This window comes from Xyrauchen texanus, chromosome 7, assembly GCF_025860055.1.
Source record: "Xyrauchen texanus isolate HMW12.3.18 chromosome 7, RBS_HiC_50CHRs, whole genome shotgun sequence".
Classification (NCBI taxonomy): Eukaryota; Metazoa; Chordata; class Actinopteri; order Cypriniformes; family Catostomidae; genus Xyrauchen; species Xyrauchen texanus.
In genome coordinates this window covers 17350312-17367153 of record NC_068282.1, presented here as the reverse complement: position 1 = coordinate 17367153, position 16842 = coordinate 17350312, and the positions used below count along the sequence as shown (strand labels likewise).

At 38.0% G+C, this 16842-nt stretch overlaps 1 protein-coding gene across 1 annotated transcript in view; it reads right to left on the bottom strand.

Moving 5' to 3' along the window:
• The window catches only part of LOC127646407 (cytoplasmic FMR1-interacting protein 1 homolog), a 49133-nt gene extending 33307 nt beyond the window's left edge, over positions 1–15826 (bottom strand). Inside the window, exons 1-12 of the mRNA XM_052130022.1 lie at positions 15752–15826; positions 15493–15594; positions 15212–15393; positions 12355–12451; positions 10908–11036; positions 10443–10547; positions 10241–10332; positions 9268–9385; positions 5815–5937; positions 4371–4496; positions 3726–3892; positions 3037–3184 (exon numbers count right to left, since the gene is read on the bottom strand). Coding sequence (XP_051985982.1) covers positions 3037–3184; positions 3726–3892; positions 4371–4496; positions 5815–5937; positions 9268–9385; positions 10241–10332; positions 10443–10547; positions 10908–11036; positions 12355–12451; positions 15212–15393; positions 15493–15594; positions 15752–15823 — 1461 coding nt within the window. The 5' untranslated portion in view covers positions 15824–15826. The remainder of the gene's footprint in view (positions 1–3036; positions 3185–3725; positions 3893–4370; positions 4497–5814; positions 5938–9267; positions 9386–10240; positions 10333–10442; positions 10548–10907; positions 11037–12354; positions 12452–15211; positions 15394–15492; positions 15595–15751) is intronic.
• Positions 15827–16842: the final 1016 nt, after the last annotated feature.

Below are 16842 nucleotides of genomic sequence, written 5' to 3'. Positions count from 1 at the left end.
TAGCATTAGCATACATTTTCAGATGGATTTCTCTGACCATTACATCTCGCATCATTGTATTCTTAAGATGATGTGAATTTAAAACGTTAAATTTTTTTAAATGCATCTCAAGAGTCATTCACTCGGTTCAATTCTGTTGCGCACTGTCCATATATTTTTGAACATAAGAACGTGTCTTACATGAACAGCACATATGAAACACCGGATCGAATTGTGGTGGATATGCCGCTAAATCAGCATTATTATATAAGTCTTCCTTAAGACTGGCTCGTCAACAAGCCATTCAAACAACCAACCGTCTAGTAGTTTGAGAAAATATGTAGATTTGCACATCCCTAGTGGTTTCCCTGTGGAAATGGAGACAGTCTGGTCTGAGAGCATCAATGTGCTGACAGAGGGGACGCAGGCGGCAAAGCCTCCCTAGAGATGTACAAGCATGATCAGAGGACTCAACTCTGCCCTTTTAGAATCTAATCCCATCTGAAATTGTCCATTTGTCTGTGCATAAATGTATTTAAATACTGACATGCTTCGTTCACAGTCAGTTTTTGGAAGCTGGCAACCATATTTACTAACAGGAACATTCTAAGACCACAGAATACACCTATTTTCTGATATTAACTAAGAGATGTCGAGAGCCTTAACATCGTGATTGAAAGCATCCACTTATTTTAAATGTACAGTGGTTACAAAAAGTATTTGGACGCTTAAGGTTAAAAATGCATGAATTTGGGGGCCTGGGTATCTCAGCGAGTAAAGACGCTGACTACCGTCCCTGGAGACACGAATTAGAATCCAGGGTGTGTTGAGTGACTCCAACCAGGTCTCCCAAGCAACCAAATTGGCCCGGTTGCTAGGGTGGGTAAAATCACATGGGGTAACCTCCTCGTCGTCGCTATAATGTGGTTCGCTCTCAGTGGGGTGCATGGTGAGTTGTGTGTGGATGCTGCGGAGAATAGCTTGAAGCCTCCATAAGCGCTATGTCTTCGCGTTAACACACTCAAGCCATGTGATAAGATGAGCGGGCTGACGGTCTCAGATGCGGAGGCAACTGAGATCCGTCCTCCGCCACCCGGATGGAGGCAAGTCACTACACCACCACGAGGATTTAGAGCGCATTGGGAATTGGGGAGAAAAGAGGGAGAAAAAATGCATGAATTCCTTTACATTCGAGAACAAAATATCAAAAAAATTTGCATTAATTGTACAGAAAGATAACATTAGCACACTTTTCAAGCAAAACATTTAACAAAAAAAGCTTATGTTTTGCATTATAAAACAACAGATACATGGTTTAAAATTAAGACAAAAAATATTTGGACACTTGATAATGTTTCATTAAAGATTAGAAGTTCAAGTGTTTTAGTTTTAAGTTTGCAATCTTTTCATCTGCAGAATTTCTTGACAATTTCTTGAACTGAAAGCTTTGGTGGCTGAAACCTGGAGGAAACTTTCACCACAGCTTTTACAAAAACTTGTTGATTTTTGCCCAGATGTTGTCAAGAAGTTCTGTGTGGCAGGCCAGATGTGCGGCATCACAGCACGGCCCTGCCCTCCGCCCTGCCACATTCTGCAAACGAAAGGAATTCAAACTAAATACTAAAACACTTGAACTTGTAATCTATAATGAAGAAAATCTCAAGATCCCAAATAATTTTCTGTCATAACTTTAAACCATATTTACATTAATATTTATGCATTTGGCAGACGCTTTTATCTAAAGCGACTTACAGTGCACTTATTACAGGGACAATTCCCCCAGAGAAACCTGGAGTTAAGTGCCTTGCTCAAGGACACAATGGTGGTGGCTTTGGGGATCGAACCAGCGACCTTCTGATTAACAGTTATGTGCTTTAGCCCACTACACCACCACCACTCTAATACCATATATCTGTTGTTTTATAATTTAAAACATATGTAAACAACATAATTTAAAACAATGTTTTGCTTAAAAAGTGTGCTTATGCTATCTTTTTTATTTATTTTTTACAATAAATGCAACTTGGTTTGATATTTTGTTTAAAAAAGCAAAGACATTTGTGCATTTTTAAATTCAGATTAAGCATCCAAATACATTTTGGGGCCATTGTATGTCAATGACGGAACTTAACTGTGGTTGATGATGAAACTGCGGTTCTGTTCATACAGCATCTTTAAATAGATTGTTGTGAAGCTCAGAGCATGAACACAGAGCTTGAGGCAATGATAGAAAAGCTATCCTTCATGCACACCAACACAAAGCATTGATGAGTCAAGCATCAACTCCACCTAAAACTACCACAAACAAACAGCAAGGGAGGAATCATCATCATGTACTCTGTCAAATTGAATTGACTGTAAAATCGTCATGCATGGATGAATTTCTCTTAAAAATGCCAGTAGTAAAGGACTGAAATCACATTTAGAGGCTGCAGCGATTACAGCGCAAAATCAAAGGCACTATTGACATTCAATACTGACGACCTTCTACGACATATCCGATCAACCTTGTTTCATGTAACATCTGCGGCAGAATTGAGGCAAAGATTACAAGCTCTTCTGAATGACACTGGGGAGCCGTGTGTGTGTGTGTGTGTGTGTGTGTGTGTAAAAGGTAGTGATAGCATATCTGTTGAGCAAAGAAGGCTGGTTAGGTTGTTTCAGGTGAAAAGTTGTATAAGGTAACAATGTGGCTATCCTTTCGGTGCCTATAATGTTAAAATGCCTTTGCTGACAGAAATAGGTTCATAACTGCATGAGACTGTGACAAAGGCATGATTTAAAAAGATAGTTCACCCAAAAATGAAAATTCTCTATGACTTTCTTCCACGGAACATAAAAGGAGATGTTAGGCAGAATATTATCCTCATTCTCCATTCACTTCCATTGCATTTTTTTTTATAATGAAAGTGAATGGTGACTGAGGGTATATCTTTTGTGTTCTACAGAAGAAAGAGTAAGTGAGACATGAGAGTAAGTAAATGAAGACAGAATTTTAGTATTTGGGTGAACGATCCCTTTAAGAGTGAACTCCATGTCTGCAAAGGGAAGCCATACTTGAGTGCTTGAGGGTCCAACAGCACGACGAGGAACTTTTATGTCAAATCCTCCTTTAGGGTCCTTCTCGCCCCGCAGCGCTGGGTCATTATGTGGCTCTCTGCCCGTCTCCCAGTCACAGATGGTCTTACGGATGGCCTGGAGTACACTGTAACAACATTACTGTTACTCTAAACAGACATATGCCCACATTGACAATATACCAAAAGTTTTTGCTTATTATATATTAAAGTTATAATCCTTTACTCACCCTCATGTTGTTTCAAACGCGTACAGTATGACTTACTTTCTGCCATGGAGAATAAAAGTAGATGTTAGGCAGAATTTTACCCTCAGTCATCATTTAATTTAATTGCATGAAAAAATATGTAATGAAAATGAATGGTGACTGAGGCAAACATTCTGCTATTGAGGCTAACATCTTAAATCAATGGAAGAAAGTCATACAAGTTTGGAGCAACATATGGGTGAGTTAATGATGACAGAATTTACAGCATTTGTAGTTTTTGGGGTGAACTTTCCAATTAAAGCTATTCACTTTTTTCCCAGAACCTGTTCCTAATGTTTTCTGAAGGAGAGTTCATACTGAAATCAGTTTGCAGCTACAAAGAAACCGGAAGCTATTTCATTCAGTGTTATATTACTTTAATTGGCATTCAATAAATATGTATAATAGTGCTCTGTTGTACCTCTGGATGACGTTCTTCTTCTTCTTGACAGCCTGGCGTAGCGGTTCTCTGAGTGTGACCTGGGCGAAGTCCTGCAAGGCAGAGTAGATAGTGTGACGGATGGCATGGTTGAACACACTCTCCATTCGGCCCATCAGCACCTGCAGGCCCTTGATCATGGCAATGACCTGAAAAAAACAAAAAAAAACAAAAGTACATTCAGACTTAGCACTAGAACAATTATGCTGCTTGTGTCCTCACGTCACCTTCAGGACAATCAATTTTCACATCAGAAGTATTGACACCTAGTCCAAATACCAAATGTTTGACACTCTCAGTAAATGGTTCAGATAATTGAATTTATTATTCTGAAAACAATTTGAGAATGGCATTTAAAGATTTTGTAAATTTCTATGATTCTTCCAAGCCTGGAAGAGCATCGATCTTGCCTCTGACTAATTAAAAAAACAGATTATTGCAGTACAATCTTTCAATTTCAGACTTGTGTCAGGTGGAGTTCATTATGGCGCATTGACTCTGTGCAGAAAATTCATACTTGGTGTGAATAGGCTTAGATATAAGTAATAAAGATCCAACAGCATCTCACAGTGGCATTAAAGCAGCTCTTTGCTATACAGCAGAGCTTTGAACCTTTTGTGAACTAACCTCCACCAATGCAAACTTCTCCTCGCTGGTGTAGTTGTATCTGGTGGCACGTTCATACTCCTCGGCATTGTCGGGGCAATCTTTGTTGGAGTATTTGTCGGTGGGGTGCACCAATTTCCAGGAATACTGTAAAAAGAAAAATATCCCATAATTTTTCCAAACAATATTACATTTGCAATCTGTGTGGCATTCAAAGATGCTTTGAAATCAAACAACCTGCCACGAATTTCAGATTTACACAAATTTCATGATCCATTACCAATTATTTCCAAAAACCTAATTAGCTACAAAGATCAAATTACTTTTTGTTATTTGGCAAGAACCAGACTGGTTTCAATCTGTCTCCAAGGCAACCATTTTTCTATTTTTCGTTGAAGCGTTGCTAAATCCATTCATTAAAGTACAATGAATCTTTCTAATGAAAGGTGAAACCAGCTGGCCTTGTCGAGGTATGAAGGAACACTCACTAGGACACTGAGGGGTCCTGTCTATTTAATGAATAATGTTCAAGCTCTTTTTCTAGAAAAGGTGGGTGGGGGGTATTGAGAATAAGATATTTGTTAGAAGTCTTTAGAGAGTGCGACACAAAAGATGCAGTATGTTTAAAGAGCTGCATTATTATTTTACAACTAGTAATTATAACTGTGATGTACCTTTTTAATTTATGGGCTTTTTGTATGATAAACAAACAGGACAGTTGAGAGCGATAGGATAGTGTAGAGATCATGATGCAATGCAGACCAGACTCAAAGTAACTTTCCAGTGAGCACGACCACTCAACATTTGTTTGACAAGTGAAATTATCAGTTTAATTTTATTATGATACAATATAACAATTAATTATTATTATTATTATTATGAGGATTGTTTTTGTATTGTACAATATTAATATATTATTTAATTCATCTTGAGCTTTTATTTTGGCAGAAACCTAAAAGTGCTGTCATATTTACTTCACCTTCAACTGGAGCTGTTTTTATTTTATATTCTAATTATTTTTATTTTCTGCTGTGAACTCCTTTTCTGTGATACTGTGTCCCTTTTTTACATTAGTATAATAACTTGTAGTGGTTACAAATGTTTGAAATTGCATGAATGTGTGGACCTGCAGCTCTTCGCTTTCACAATGCACACAAACTGCCCTGAGACTGCTTAAAAGAGTGTATCATGATCTTCCCACACTCACACAAACCATGTTTTCATTGACTTTATGACAATGCTGAGATTTTGATGTTATTTAATCATTTTGTAGCCCTGAAGAATCATGAAATGATTGACACATTCTTCAGGAAATACTTAACCAAAACAAATCTTAGCCAATCATTGCGAAACTCACAATATTGCTTAATTTTATATTGCCAGCAAACTCATTTGATATAGCGCCCAGCCCTACTTTCACTGCATGGAAACAGCAGCATCAACTTGGTGTGACACATGCACTTACCACTTCCATGACCTGAGCACTCCACTGAGAAAGCAGCTGCAGGCCCTGCAAAGCCAGATCAAACAATTTCCTGTACTCCGAGTCTGTCTTTTGAGCATCCTGACGCCCTGAACCCGTCACCACCTGAGAACATAGGAAGAGATGACAAAGAAAGCGAGTTAGATTAAGTCAAAACAATTAGCAAAACAAAATTTAATCTAATACAACTACAATTAGAGAACAAATTAATGAACCACTGAAATGTCTTTTTCAAACAAGTTAAATGACACAAATTCAAGAACACTAGAGTATCTATACTACCTGACCCACTGGATAGCGTTGCATGAACCACAAAGCCTGCGCAAGCCAGTGAGAGGTATGGCGCAAACCATTTCAATTCATTACAGGCTAACAAATAGGGGTTGGTAGACATGTGCGTTTTAATGGCCGATGCCAATATGATTTCTAAAGAGCAGGGTGGTCAATGGCTGATATAGTGCCAAAATACATTATGCAATTTAATAATAGCAATTACGATATGCACACCTTTAAATAAAACACTTATTTTACACAATATTTACTCAAAATTCACCAGAAAATGCACAGTATATGTTAAAAAATATGTCGGAAGATTTTCGGAAAATGACACTAGAAGTAACGACCACTTTTGTTAATTAGTAAGTTATCAGCAGATGACGATGATCTCAAAATGACCAAATATCCTCAGATTAATCGGTCTCTGACCGATATAACGGTTTATCCATCCTAGTAAATTGTACTGAAGGGTAACTAAACCCTAAACCAACTTTTTTTAGTTAATGATCTGTAAGCATGGGGCTTTATTAGTACTGGTCATTGATTCAAGTAATTTTTTTGACATTTGTGTATTAAGTGTTTTAATTCTACAATATATGGTGTAAAACGTCTGAGTGCTGCCCTCTTCAGGTTGAACGGTGGCTACTGCAGTTGAATTTTCCTATTGGCTGTTGCGGTGCTCGTGACGTAGCGGTGACAGCTGACGTAAGCAGGTTCCAGCTCACCACGCCAGATTCATGTACATGTCGTCTTGCGACCGTGTGAGGAATAATAATAACATAGAGTCTGACAGCAGCTGTCAATTAATCCGTCACTACGAGTCTCAGGTAACCAGCTCTGACTGGGGGACCCCAAGGCGTTCCCAGGCCAGTGTGGAGATGTAATCTCTCCACCTAGTCCTGGGTCTTCCCCGAGGCCTCCTCCCAGCTGGACGTGCCTGAAACACCTCCCTAGGAAGGCAGCCAGGGGGCATCCTTACCAGATGGCCAAACCACCTCAACTGACTCCTTTCGACGCAAAGGAGCAGCGGCTCTACTCAGAGCTCCTCACGGATGACTGAGCTCCTCACCCTATCTCTAAGGGAGAAGCCCGCCACCCTTTTGAGGAAGCCCATTTCGGCCGCTTGTACTCGCAACCTAGTCCTTTCGGTCATGACCAAGCCTTCATGACCATAGGTGAGGGTAGGAACAAAAACTGACCGGTAGATCGAGAGCTTTGCCTTCCGGCTCAGCTCTCTTTTCGTGACAACGGTGCGATAGAGCGAGTGCAATACCGCCCCCGCTGCCCCGATTCTCCGGCCAACCTCCTGCTCCACTGTCCCCTCACTCGTGAACAAGACCCCAAGGTACTTGAACTCCTTCACTTGGGGCAATACCTCCTTCCCTACCTGGAGTACGCGATAACTCGTTAACAAATTTAACCTTATTGTAAAGTTTTACCTTGATTTGTTATGTCTTTTTTTATTATTATTTTCAAACTATTGTACTCTGACAGCTATTGTTGGGTGGGCCAGCCATCAATCTGAGTGGACCAGTGCCACCCTTGCCCTTATATGGCCTGGCCTCTGATCTGCCCTTCTGCTTGTAGCAGTTCAAGACAGCACAAGACACAAGCACTGTCAAAACCCCTGACATCTGACAACCAGTGATGCGCAACGAAAAAAAATTATCCCCCTCCTTCTCCTTGTTACCCTGCTGCCGTCACAGATAGCGGCGCTCAGTTATCCTCTGGCTGACAATACATTTTCATTAGTTTCCACATCTTAATTCAATCCCAGGACACCCACCCACCTCCCCTCACATTTCCATATTCATCCCTGTGAATTCCGACCCGGGTTGTTCTGACTAACAAGCGAGCAAGCATTTGCTGAGATTGAGCCATGAAACCAATAATTTGTGGAAAAGGGAATCTTGTATAAAGCAAGAGCTGTTTGTACTCCTAAGATTAATGAATATTCCTGCATTTATACAATTGCACAAATGTGAGCAAAAATGAGCTCAGCAAGAGCCACGCAGCCATTGTGGTATCTTATTTTCATTAAGCTGTATGATTCCAACCATTAGTGTATTGTGGAAGAGATTTAGTTTCACAGCTTCCAATATGGTGAGCCTCATTAACTTTAATTGTCAACTATTAAACTGAAGAAAATTAGATTCACCATAAGGAAAAAAAGTCAAGGCTAGCCAACACATAACAACTTGATTGTGGTCGGGACAGTTTTAGCTTAAATCTTCTTTTAGTCTTCTTTTGGAGATCAGTCACACACACACAGATTACGAATGGTAGTGGCGTTACAGACTTAACGGCCGCCACTGAGTTCAGACTTTTCATGAAACAAGAAGAGGTGAAACACATGAACATACATTTGTGGAGCATCTTCACCCTGTGAATGTGTGTGATTGTAAAAGCATGCATCAATGCAAAGCTTCAGTGACAATAAGAATTCAATTCAAAATTCAGTAAACACAGACTGCTTTTCCTCTGCTTTATTGCATTAGTCATTTAAGTTTAAGTGAAGCCAAGGAAAAACATATAAATAAAAATAAAAATGCATTTTATATTAGACCAACAGTATTCCACCAAATGTTGTCCCAGCTAGCCAAACAGAGTTGTCTGAATAAACAATATCGCTGATTTGCACCCAGCATGCATTGTAATATTAATAAATTATCCAGTTAGTTTATAGGCTTAATTTTTTTATGTTTATTGAATTTATGCTGTTATTGTTTTATTTTTTTGTCACTGTCAATTCCTGTGTGGTGATGTTAGGAGCTCACCTTCTAGCTTAATGAGGTTTGTTGATTGTCACATTATTGAGGTTTGTGTGTTTAAGGTTGAGTTTCATATCAAACAATTGTATGTGCTGCCTAGCCTTGCAAGACATAACTCTATTCAGAGGCAAAGAAAGCAGTCAACATCAACTTTTTACAGAGTGGGTTATACAATCACAGTTGATAACAACCAGCATTTTTAATATGTGGCCTTGTATTTGCATACAAGTACAAGGCCACTCCCTTGGATTCTCCAACGACTCCCTTGGATTCTCCAACGACTATGTGAATGAAGTTAACTATTTAAAAATGGCCTAGTAAGATGCCAGCATAACTGGTTTGATCAGTGAAAAAAACTCTTGGTTTTGGTGGGGGGGTGATCATTCACCTCATTGTTGCTGTAGCGAGCCAGCTCAGAAATGAAGCGCATGTGGTCTTCACGGATTTGAATCATCTGCTCGCATATATTATACTGTGGGCTACTGCCTGCAGATGTGCATGACCACCTAGAGGATGGAGAGAGAGAGGGAATTAAAGAGTTTAGTATTAACTAAAATAAGATCAAATTAATCTGCAGCTATACTGTTTCCATTTAAGGTCACAACTTCACTTGATGTGACAAAGCGACATGTGATAAAAACGCTCCCTTTCATGCTAATTCGAGTTTCTGTCCCAAACAGAAATGTTGTTAAACGCAGTGACCATGTACGTGGACTTTGGGCACATTTTCCTTAAAATATCCTATATTCACTCTGCAATATCACATTGAGAATCAATGGATGCATCCAAAAGCAGGATAATTTTGCTTTTAGAGGCTGTATATGGAGTTAGGATGAAAATAAGGTGCATTTCAAACTGTTCTAATACCAGTGCAGACAGACAGCGAGGTTAAGTCAATCCCTAATTAGGAAGCATCCTTTAGCTTTCCCATGCAGCCAAGTGCGTTCACTCCTAACATCTGGTCAAAAGATCAGTTTTAGGCTGCAGATGATGTTTGGACAACTTTACATGTTTGACAGACATGGGACAGTGGTAATCAGTACATATATTCAGAATTTTACATGCAAACTTTTATTTTAACATGGTTGGCAGTGACTGGATGATGCTGGCCATTACTTTGAATCAGAATTAATTATGCTAATTTCTGATGTTGTGTCTGTAAAATCTCAAACATGAATAACAAACACTCCTATAAACATAATAAATAATTTAATAAAACAAAATCTTATTTTCAATAGCTTGGTATTATTTAAAGTCCCACTAAGTCCACTTTTTTAGGGGCTACTAGTTACAAATCATAAAGGGGTATGGAAAAATCACACAGCAGTCACGCTTGGGTCTAAAGAGGATCGAGCACTCACCTGGACTTGTTTTCCTCATAGTGAGCACTGGTTTTGATGTAGCGGGCCAGTTCAATCTGCATGTCACCAAACAGAGGTACTACCTGCAATTGCTGTAGAATGCAGAGCAGAATGTCAAATAACATTAACATTGCAAAAAAATCCCTTTTGTTTTCTTCAGGTGTCAGAGATCACAATTTCAAACGTAAACACACATAAGCACCTTGAAAAACTTGTCAATCTTGGTGAGGTTGATTCTCTTCTTGGCATCCAGTTTGTAGATGCTACTGCTGGTTCCATCAATCAGATAGAGACCAAAGCCCATAACCTACAAGACACAGCCATATAAAACCATATAATGGCCAGATCTGAAGATCCCTTTATGAATAGATCATCTCCCTCATCAAAAAAATGGAATGGTTGCATATTAATATACCATCATTTACAAAGTACTCTGAGGTACTTCTTATTATCACGGTACATCCAAAAAAAACAAACAAACAAAACAAAAAAAAAAAACATGTTACTAACATTGTACATATATGTTCACAAAAATACAAATACTTAAACTTTTTAAAACACTAAATGAAAAAATATATGCACATAAAATCCATCAATTAAAATTTCAGAGTAATTGTCAGTTTTTCTAAACAGTAAAGGACAGCATGTTAAATGTGTTCATGCTTACTTTGAGTAGCAAGTGTTTCTCGCTCGGGGTGAGGTACATCTTGTTTTCGTAATAGTCCACACACAGGTTAACAATGTCTGCCAGTAACTCGTCAAACCCATTAATCACCTCAAGCTGCTGCTGAAGGGACTGAAACAGAGACACCAGTCAATATTAATAGCACTCAACATGTCTGAAGCACTGAGGCTCGTATTTGTATTTATTATGCAGCTGTTTGCAGGGACTCCGAGTCAATTTAGTGAGATTTAGACTAAATTCTGTCGATTCGATTCACAATTAGATCTAAATTGGTGAAAGCAGCATACAACGCAAATATATTTTCATTACAATTACAAATTATTATCAGCAATCCTGTTTCTTCCAATACTGTGAACTGAAATATGTTCATCTGTACTTGATTATATCCAGAACATTTTCTCTGTATTAAAGGTGCACTCAACTAATTTTTTGTTTACATTTTCCTGGCCAATATGAAAGTGGTTTTTGACTTCACGTTGTGGCATGGATGCAGCATCCCACAAAAGCAAAACTTTTTCAATTAACTAGCAGGTGTATTTGTTGGTGTGTGATCAATTTATTTCTGATTCAAACGTTTCCGATAACAGTTGGATTGCTAAAGCTGTCTGGCTCTATACTATCAGACTCAAAACAACTCATTTGGCCGAGTGTGTCACACATGCAGACTATTTTGCTGAGATCTCACTCTCTTCAGTCAGAGGTATGACACAATAGCCGATTAAAAATGGTGGAGGGGTGACACCCATAACGACTCACCACAACTATCTCTCTCTGATTCCTGTACGTGGCACTCGACAAAATAACAACACGAGTGAAATTGCAATTGCAATGGAGTGTTTGGGGCATTGTCAGACTTATAGTTTGCTTGATTGTTCTGAAACAGGGGCTAACATTTTTACAATGTTGCATTTTCTTCATGGTTCGACTGGCTTTCACAAGGTTATATTTTAAAATGCACCAAAACTGTAAAATGTCTGTCAAGGTTCTTTTTATCCATCATTAGTTGCTTTTGCATTATTTCTGCAGAATGACAGAATCGCTATGGATTTTAATCAGCGTGATCATCAGAGTGTGATAAAAAAAAATTTAACATTCCAATCAGCTTGTCATCTTGTCAGTTCTTCTCAGTGACAGAATAATTTTTTTCAAGCAAAACAGATGTGTTTTTTCAGTGTTTGAAGCCATTAACTAAGCAGGATGTGCCGACTGTCAAGTAATTAACACCTCCCGCTGAGAAGTGCTAATGGGTGCTCTATCTCCCTCTGCATGGCCGGTGATTATGTTAATGAAGCCAACACCTGAAATTACTGTAACAATCAAGATGTAAGTGTATAGACTCCTAGTGTAGTAGTGAGTGCACTCCAAATAAAAACATGTAAAAAATTACTACATTCATCTTTATTTGATATTTCACAGAAGATGGTGGTACCTGAGTGATCTTATTGTGGTTGGCCAGGAACATGGATAAGTTTTGAGATTCCTGAATGGAAGACGGTTCTGACATTTTCCTCAGGAACTGGGCAGCTCTGATAGACAGAGATGAAGATATACAGTTGAAGTCAAAAGTTTGCATACACTTAGATTGAAGTCATTAAAACTCATTTTTAACCACTCCACAAATTTCATAATAGCAAACTATAGTTTTGGCAAGTCGTTTAGGACATCTACTTTGTGCATGACGCAAGTAATTTTTCAAACAATTGTTTACAGACCGATTGTTTCAATTTGATTTGACTATCAAAATTCCAGTGGCTCAGAAGTTTACATACACTAAGCTAACTGTTCTTATAAGCAGCTTGGAAAATTCCAGAAAATGATGTCAAGCCTTTAGACAATTAGCTTCTGATAGGAGATGTACTGAATTGGAGGTGTACCTGTGGATGTATTTTAAGGCCTACCTTCAAAATCAGTGCCTCTTTGCTTGAGATCATGGGAACATCTAAAGAAATCAGCCAAGATCTCAGAGAAAAAAACAAGTCTGGTTCATCTTTAAGAGCAATTTCCAATTGTCTGAAGGTACCATGTTCATCTAAATAAACAATAGTACGCAAGTATAAATGCCATGGGACCACACAGCCATCATACCGCTCAGGAAGGAGACACATTCTGTCTACTAGAGATGAACGTAATTTGGTGTGAAAAGTGCAAATCAATCCCAGAACAACAGCAAAGAACCTTGAGAAGTTTCTGGAGAAACTGGTAGACAAGTATCTATCTATACAGTAAAACGAGTCCTATATAACCTGAAAGGCTGCTCAGAAAGTAAGAAGCCACTGCTCCAAAACCCCCATAAAAAACCAAATGCCATAATGACCATTGATATGTTTGGAGGAAAAAGGATGAGGCTTGCAAGCCAAAGAACACCATCCCAACCGTGAAGCATGGGGGTGGCTGAATCTTGTTTTGGGAGAGCTTTGCTGCAGGAGGGACTGGTGCACTTAAAAAATAGATGGCATCATGAGTAAGGAAAATGATGTGTATACATTGAAGCATCTCAAGACGTTAGCCAGAAAGTTAAATCTCGGTCACAAATGGACAATGACCCCAAGCATACCTCCAAAGTTGTGGCAACAAAGTCAAGGTATTGGAGTGGCCAACACAAAGCCCTGACATCAATCTGAATTTGTGGAAAGAATTGAAAAAGCGTGTGCGATCAAGATGGCCTCCACCCCTGACACAGTTACACCAGTACTGTCTGGAGGAATATGCCAAAATTCCAGCAACTTATTGTGAGAAGCTTGTGGAAGGCTACCCAAAACATTTGACCCAAGTTAAACAATGTAAAGGCAATGCAACCAAATACTAACAAAGTGTATGTACACTTCTTACTCACTGGGAATGTGATGAAAGAAAGAAAAGATGAAATAAATAATTCTCTCTACTGTTATCCTGATATTTCACATTCTTAAAATAAAGTAGTGATCCTAACTGACCTAAGAAAGGCAATGTTTTCTATGACTAAATGTCTGAACTTGTGAAAAACTGAATTTAAATGTATTTGGCTAAGGTGTATGTAAACTTCTGACTTCAACTGTAAGAGATGAGAAAGAGACTGAGGCATTAATTTAATGGAGGACAAAAAGTAATGAGGCCAGTTCAAGCATGTGGATCAATATGATGAAGAAACAAACGTTTTCCAGGTCAAAAAGAGAAAGAAATACATAACTAAACAAAATGAGTGACAGAGAGAGAGAGAGAGAGAGAGAGAGAGAGAGAGAGAGAGAGTGGACTGCAAAGTGTGGAAAACTGCATGGGTGGATGGCAAATTTGACATTTCAAACAGTGTGTTCAGCAGGTGGGCGCTCTGAAAATAAACTTAAATCGACACAGACACACTGACACATATACACATGCACTTTGAAATATAAGCAAGGGCACACTCTCTTATACACATTCTGTGCAGTTTCTCCGTTCAGTTTTCACATTTTATATTGACAATGTGGATTCTTGCATTCCTAGTGATAATGGGAGAGATAATGAGTCTGAAGCTAAAATAACACAACTGCATCACTAAGCTCATTCTATAACAACACGTCTAGCTTAAAGAAGGATGCAGATTTTGACAGCACCAGACAAAACATATGCATGGGACATTGTGCTATAATGATCCTGTTACTGAATGACAAATTGAAACTCAGTGTATTCTCATATCACAATATACATATGCAATATCCCCTCTTATTCAATATTATCTCTTATTCAATATTATCCAAACAAAAAACAAGACATCCATGACTGTCAAAAAAAATACCCTTTGGCATAGAAATACTGACATCTTGTCTTAAATAGTGAGCAGATTTACTCTTATTTCCCAATTGGACCAATAAAGCGCCAAACAACTAATGGGGCTGGGAAACACTGGGCTAACTTAATATCAGGTTTTTAAAAATCATTTTGATTCAAACAATAAGCAAATTAATCTTTTAGTGAACAGTTTCGACAAATTAATTGAAAAGAACTGACTTAAAAGGATGATTCACTGACAAATTGGACTTGGCTTGGAAGCAAATTGTACTGTCATATGTAAATATTTTAGAGCAGAGAAAAACTAGAAAAAGATACATTCACTATAGAAATGTCCATTGCTTTTGAGATTTTATGAATTTCCATGACTATTCCAGGCCTGGAAAACAAAATTTTAAAACTCAGGTTTACCATGACCATAGGATCTATGCTGCAATACTGACCAAAATAATTCAAATATAGCTTGACTGCCATCTAGAGGCTGCATGTATTAACGAAGAGACTAGAGGCAGAACTGAAGCTCAGAGAAAGCCTGTGGTTACCTCTTATAGGCAGAGTGGTCATTTTTGACACTGCACTTCATGTTCTTCAATTCATCCAGCACGGCAAACATGTTGATGAACTTCCCCAGTGTGAGCAGATAAGCTTCAGACACAAAGTCCTTCCTCCGCTCAGCATGACAAAGACGACGTACTTCCCCACAGAAACGATCAATTGCTTTCCGCTGCGAGAGTGAAGCAAACAAGAAAGGGAACATAAGCACTTTAGTGACTTAAACATGATTTATTCAAATCTAGAAAATATTGTCAGATACAAGCTTTACCTGAAAATACATGAAGTTCATCAGTTTGGTGACTTCAGGCTCTAGCACCTCCACAGTCTTCTCATAGATCTCCACTCTGTTGGGCTGTTCATTACATTTCACCTGAGAGAAAACAGTATCTTGATAGAGATCAAAGAGAAAACCACCAGAAATGCATAATATTGTAGTAGGCTATGCTCTTTTTGAAACTCGAAAGGCAAAAGTAACAGCTTCTAGGGCACAACAGGCAAGTCTGTGGCATGAGGTGTGCCTTAGTTACCTGAGGAATGGCTCTTGAACAGCTCCTCCATGTATAAAGCATCGTAGCATACTCCTGTCCTTCTTCTAACATTTCATTCTGCAATACACAGCAAGAGCTTATGAAAATAAATAGCACTAGGGAAACTGAATGCATACAGACTTATTAGTAACACTTAACAATAAGGTTACACTTGTTGGCATTAGTTAAACTACATAAGTTAACATGAACAATGTTTTTACAATATTTATTGGTTAATGATAATTTCAACAAATTTAAAAACAAAAGTTGTACTGTATCTATTAACATTAGTTAAAGTACCATAAACGTACATGAACTAACAAGGAACAACTGTATTTTTGTAAATGAAAGATGACCTTTTTTCCTAATTAAAAAAGTTTACCTCCTAAAGACATGAATTGTAAATTTACAGTATACTGTATGTGGGAAATCATGACCATTCACATTCAAATGAAGACTCCAGTCATATCAGTAACCTTATAAAAGCAAAATCTCAGTAACCGTCATGTTATTGGACACTTTCACTCCTTGATTAAAGTAATGATGTCTGACTGTGAATATACAATATCTACAATGGCATCTGAAACTAAAAACTATTGATTTTAAGTGATGCTGCATCAAAGCTGTAGTGTAAGTCCAAGATGGCACAAAGTAAAAAGTTGCTGAGTGCACCTTTAACATTAACTAAGATTGTTAGTTCATTTTATATAATGGACTTACTATTGTTTACAAATGGAACCTTACTGTAAAGTGTTTCCAATAAGTTAAACCAAAAAATTAACACAATTTTGGGAAGCTTAAAAAAAAGAAAAGGCACTGTAAAATGAAGAAATATTTATTACATTTAATTTATTTTTTTATATTCATTGTTAACACATTAATTCTGATGTATTTCTTCACTAATCAAATGTAAGCAAACTTGTGAACATGTTAACTTTGTATAAAAAGGTCAGATTGGTTCATCAGATTTCAAGAACTTGTGAAGGGCAGGCTATCATTACAGCAAAAGGGGGGAATACTAAATACTGAAACCCATGTTAATTATTCAGTTTAACTTTTTACAAATGATGTACAGTAAGTTGTAATGAAAA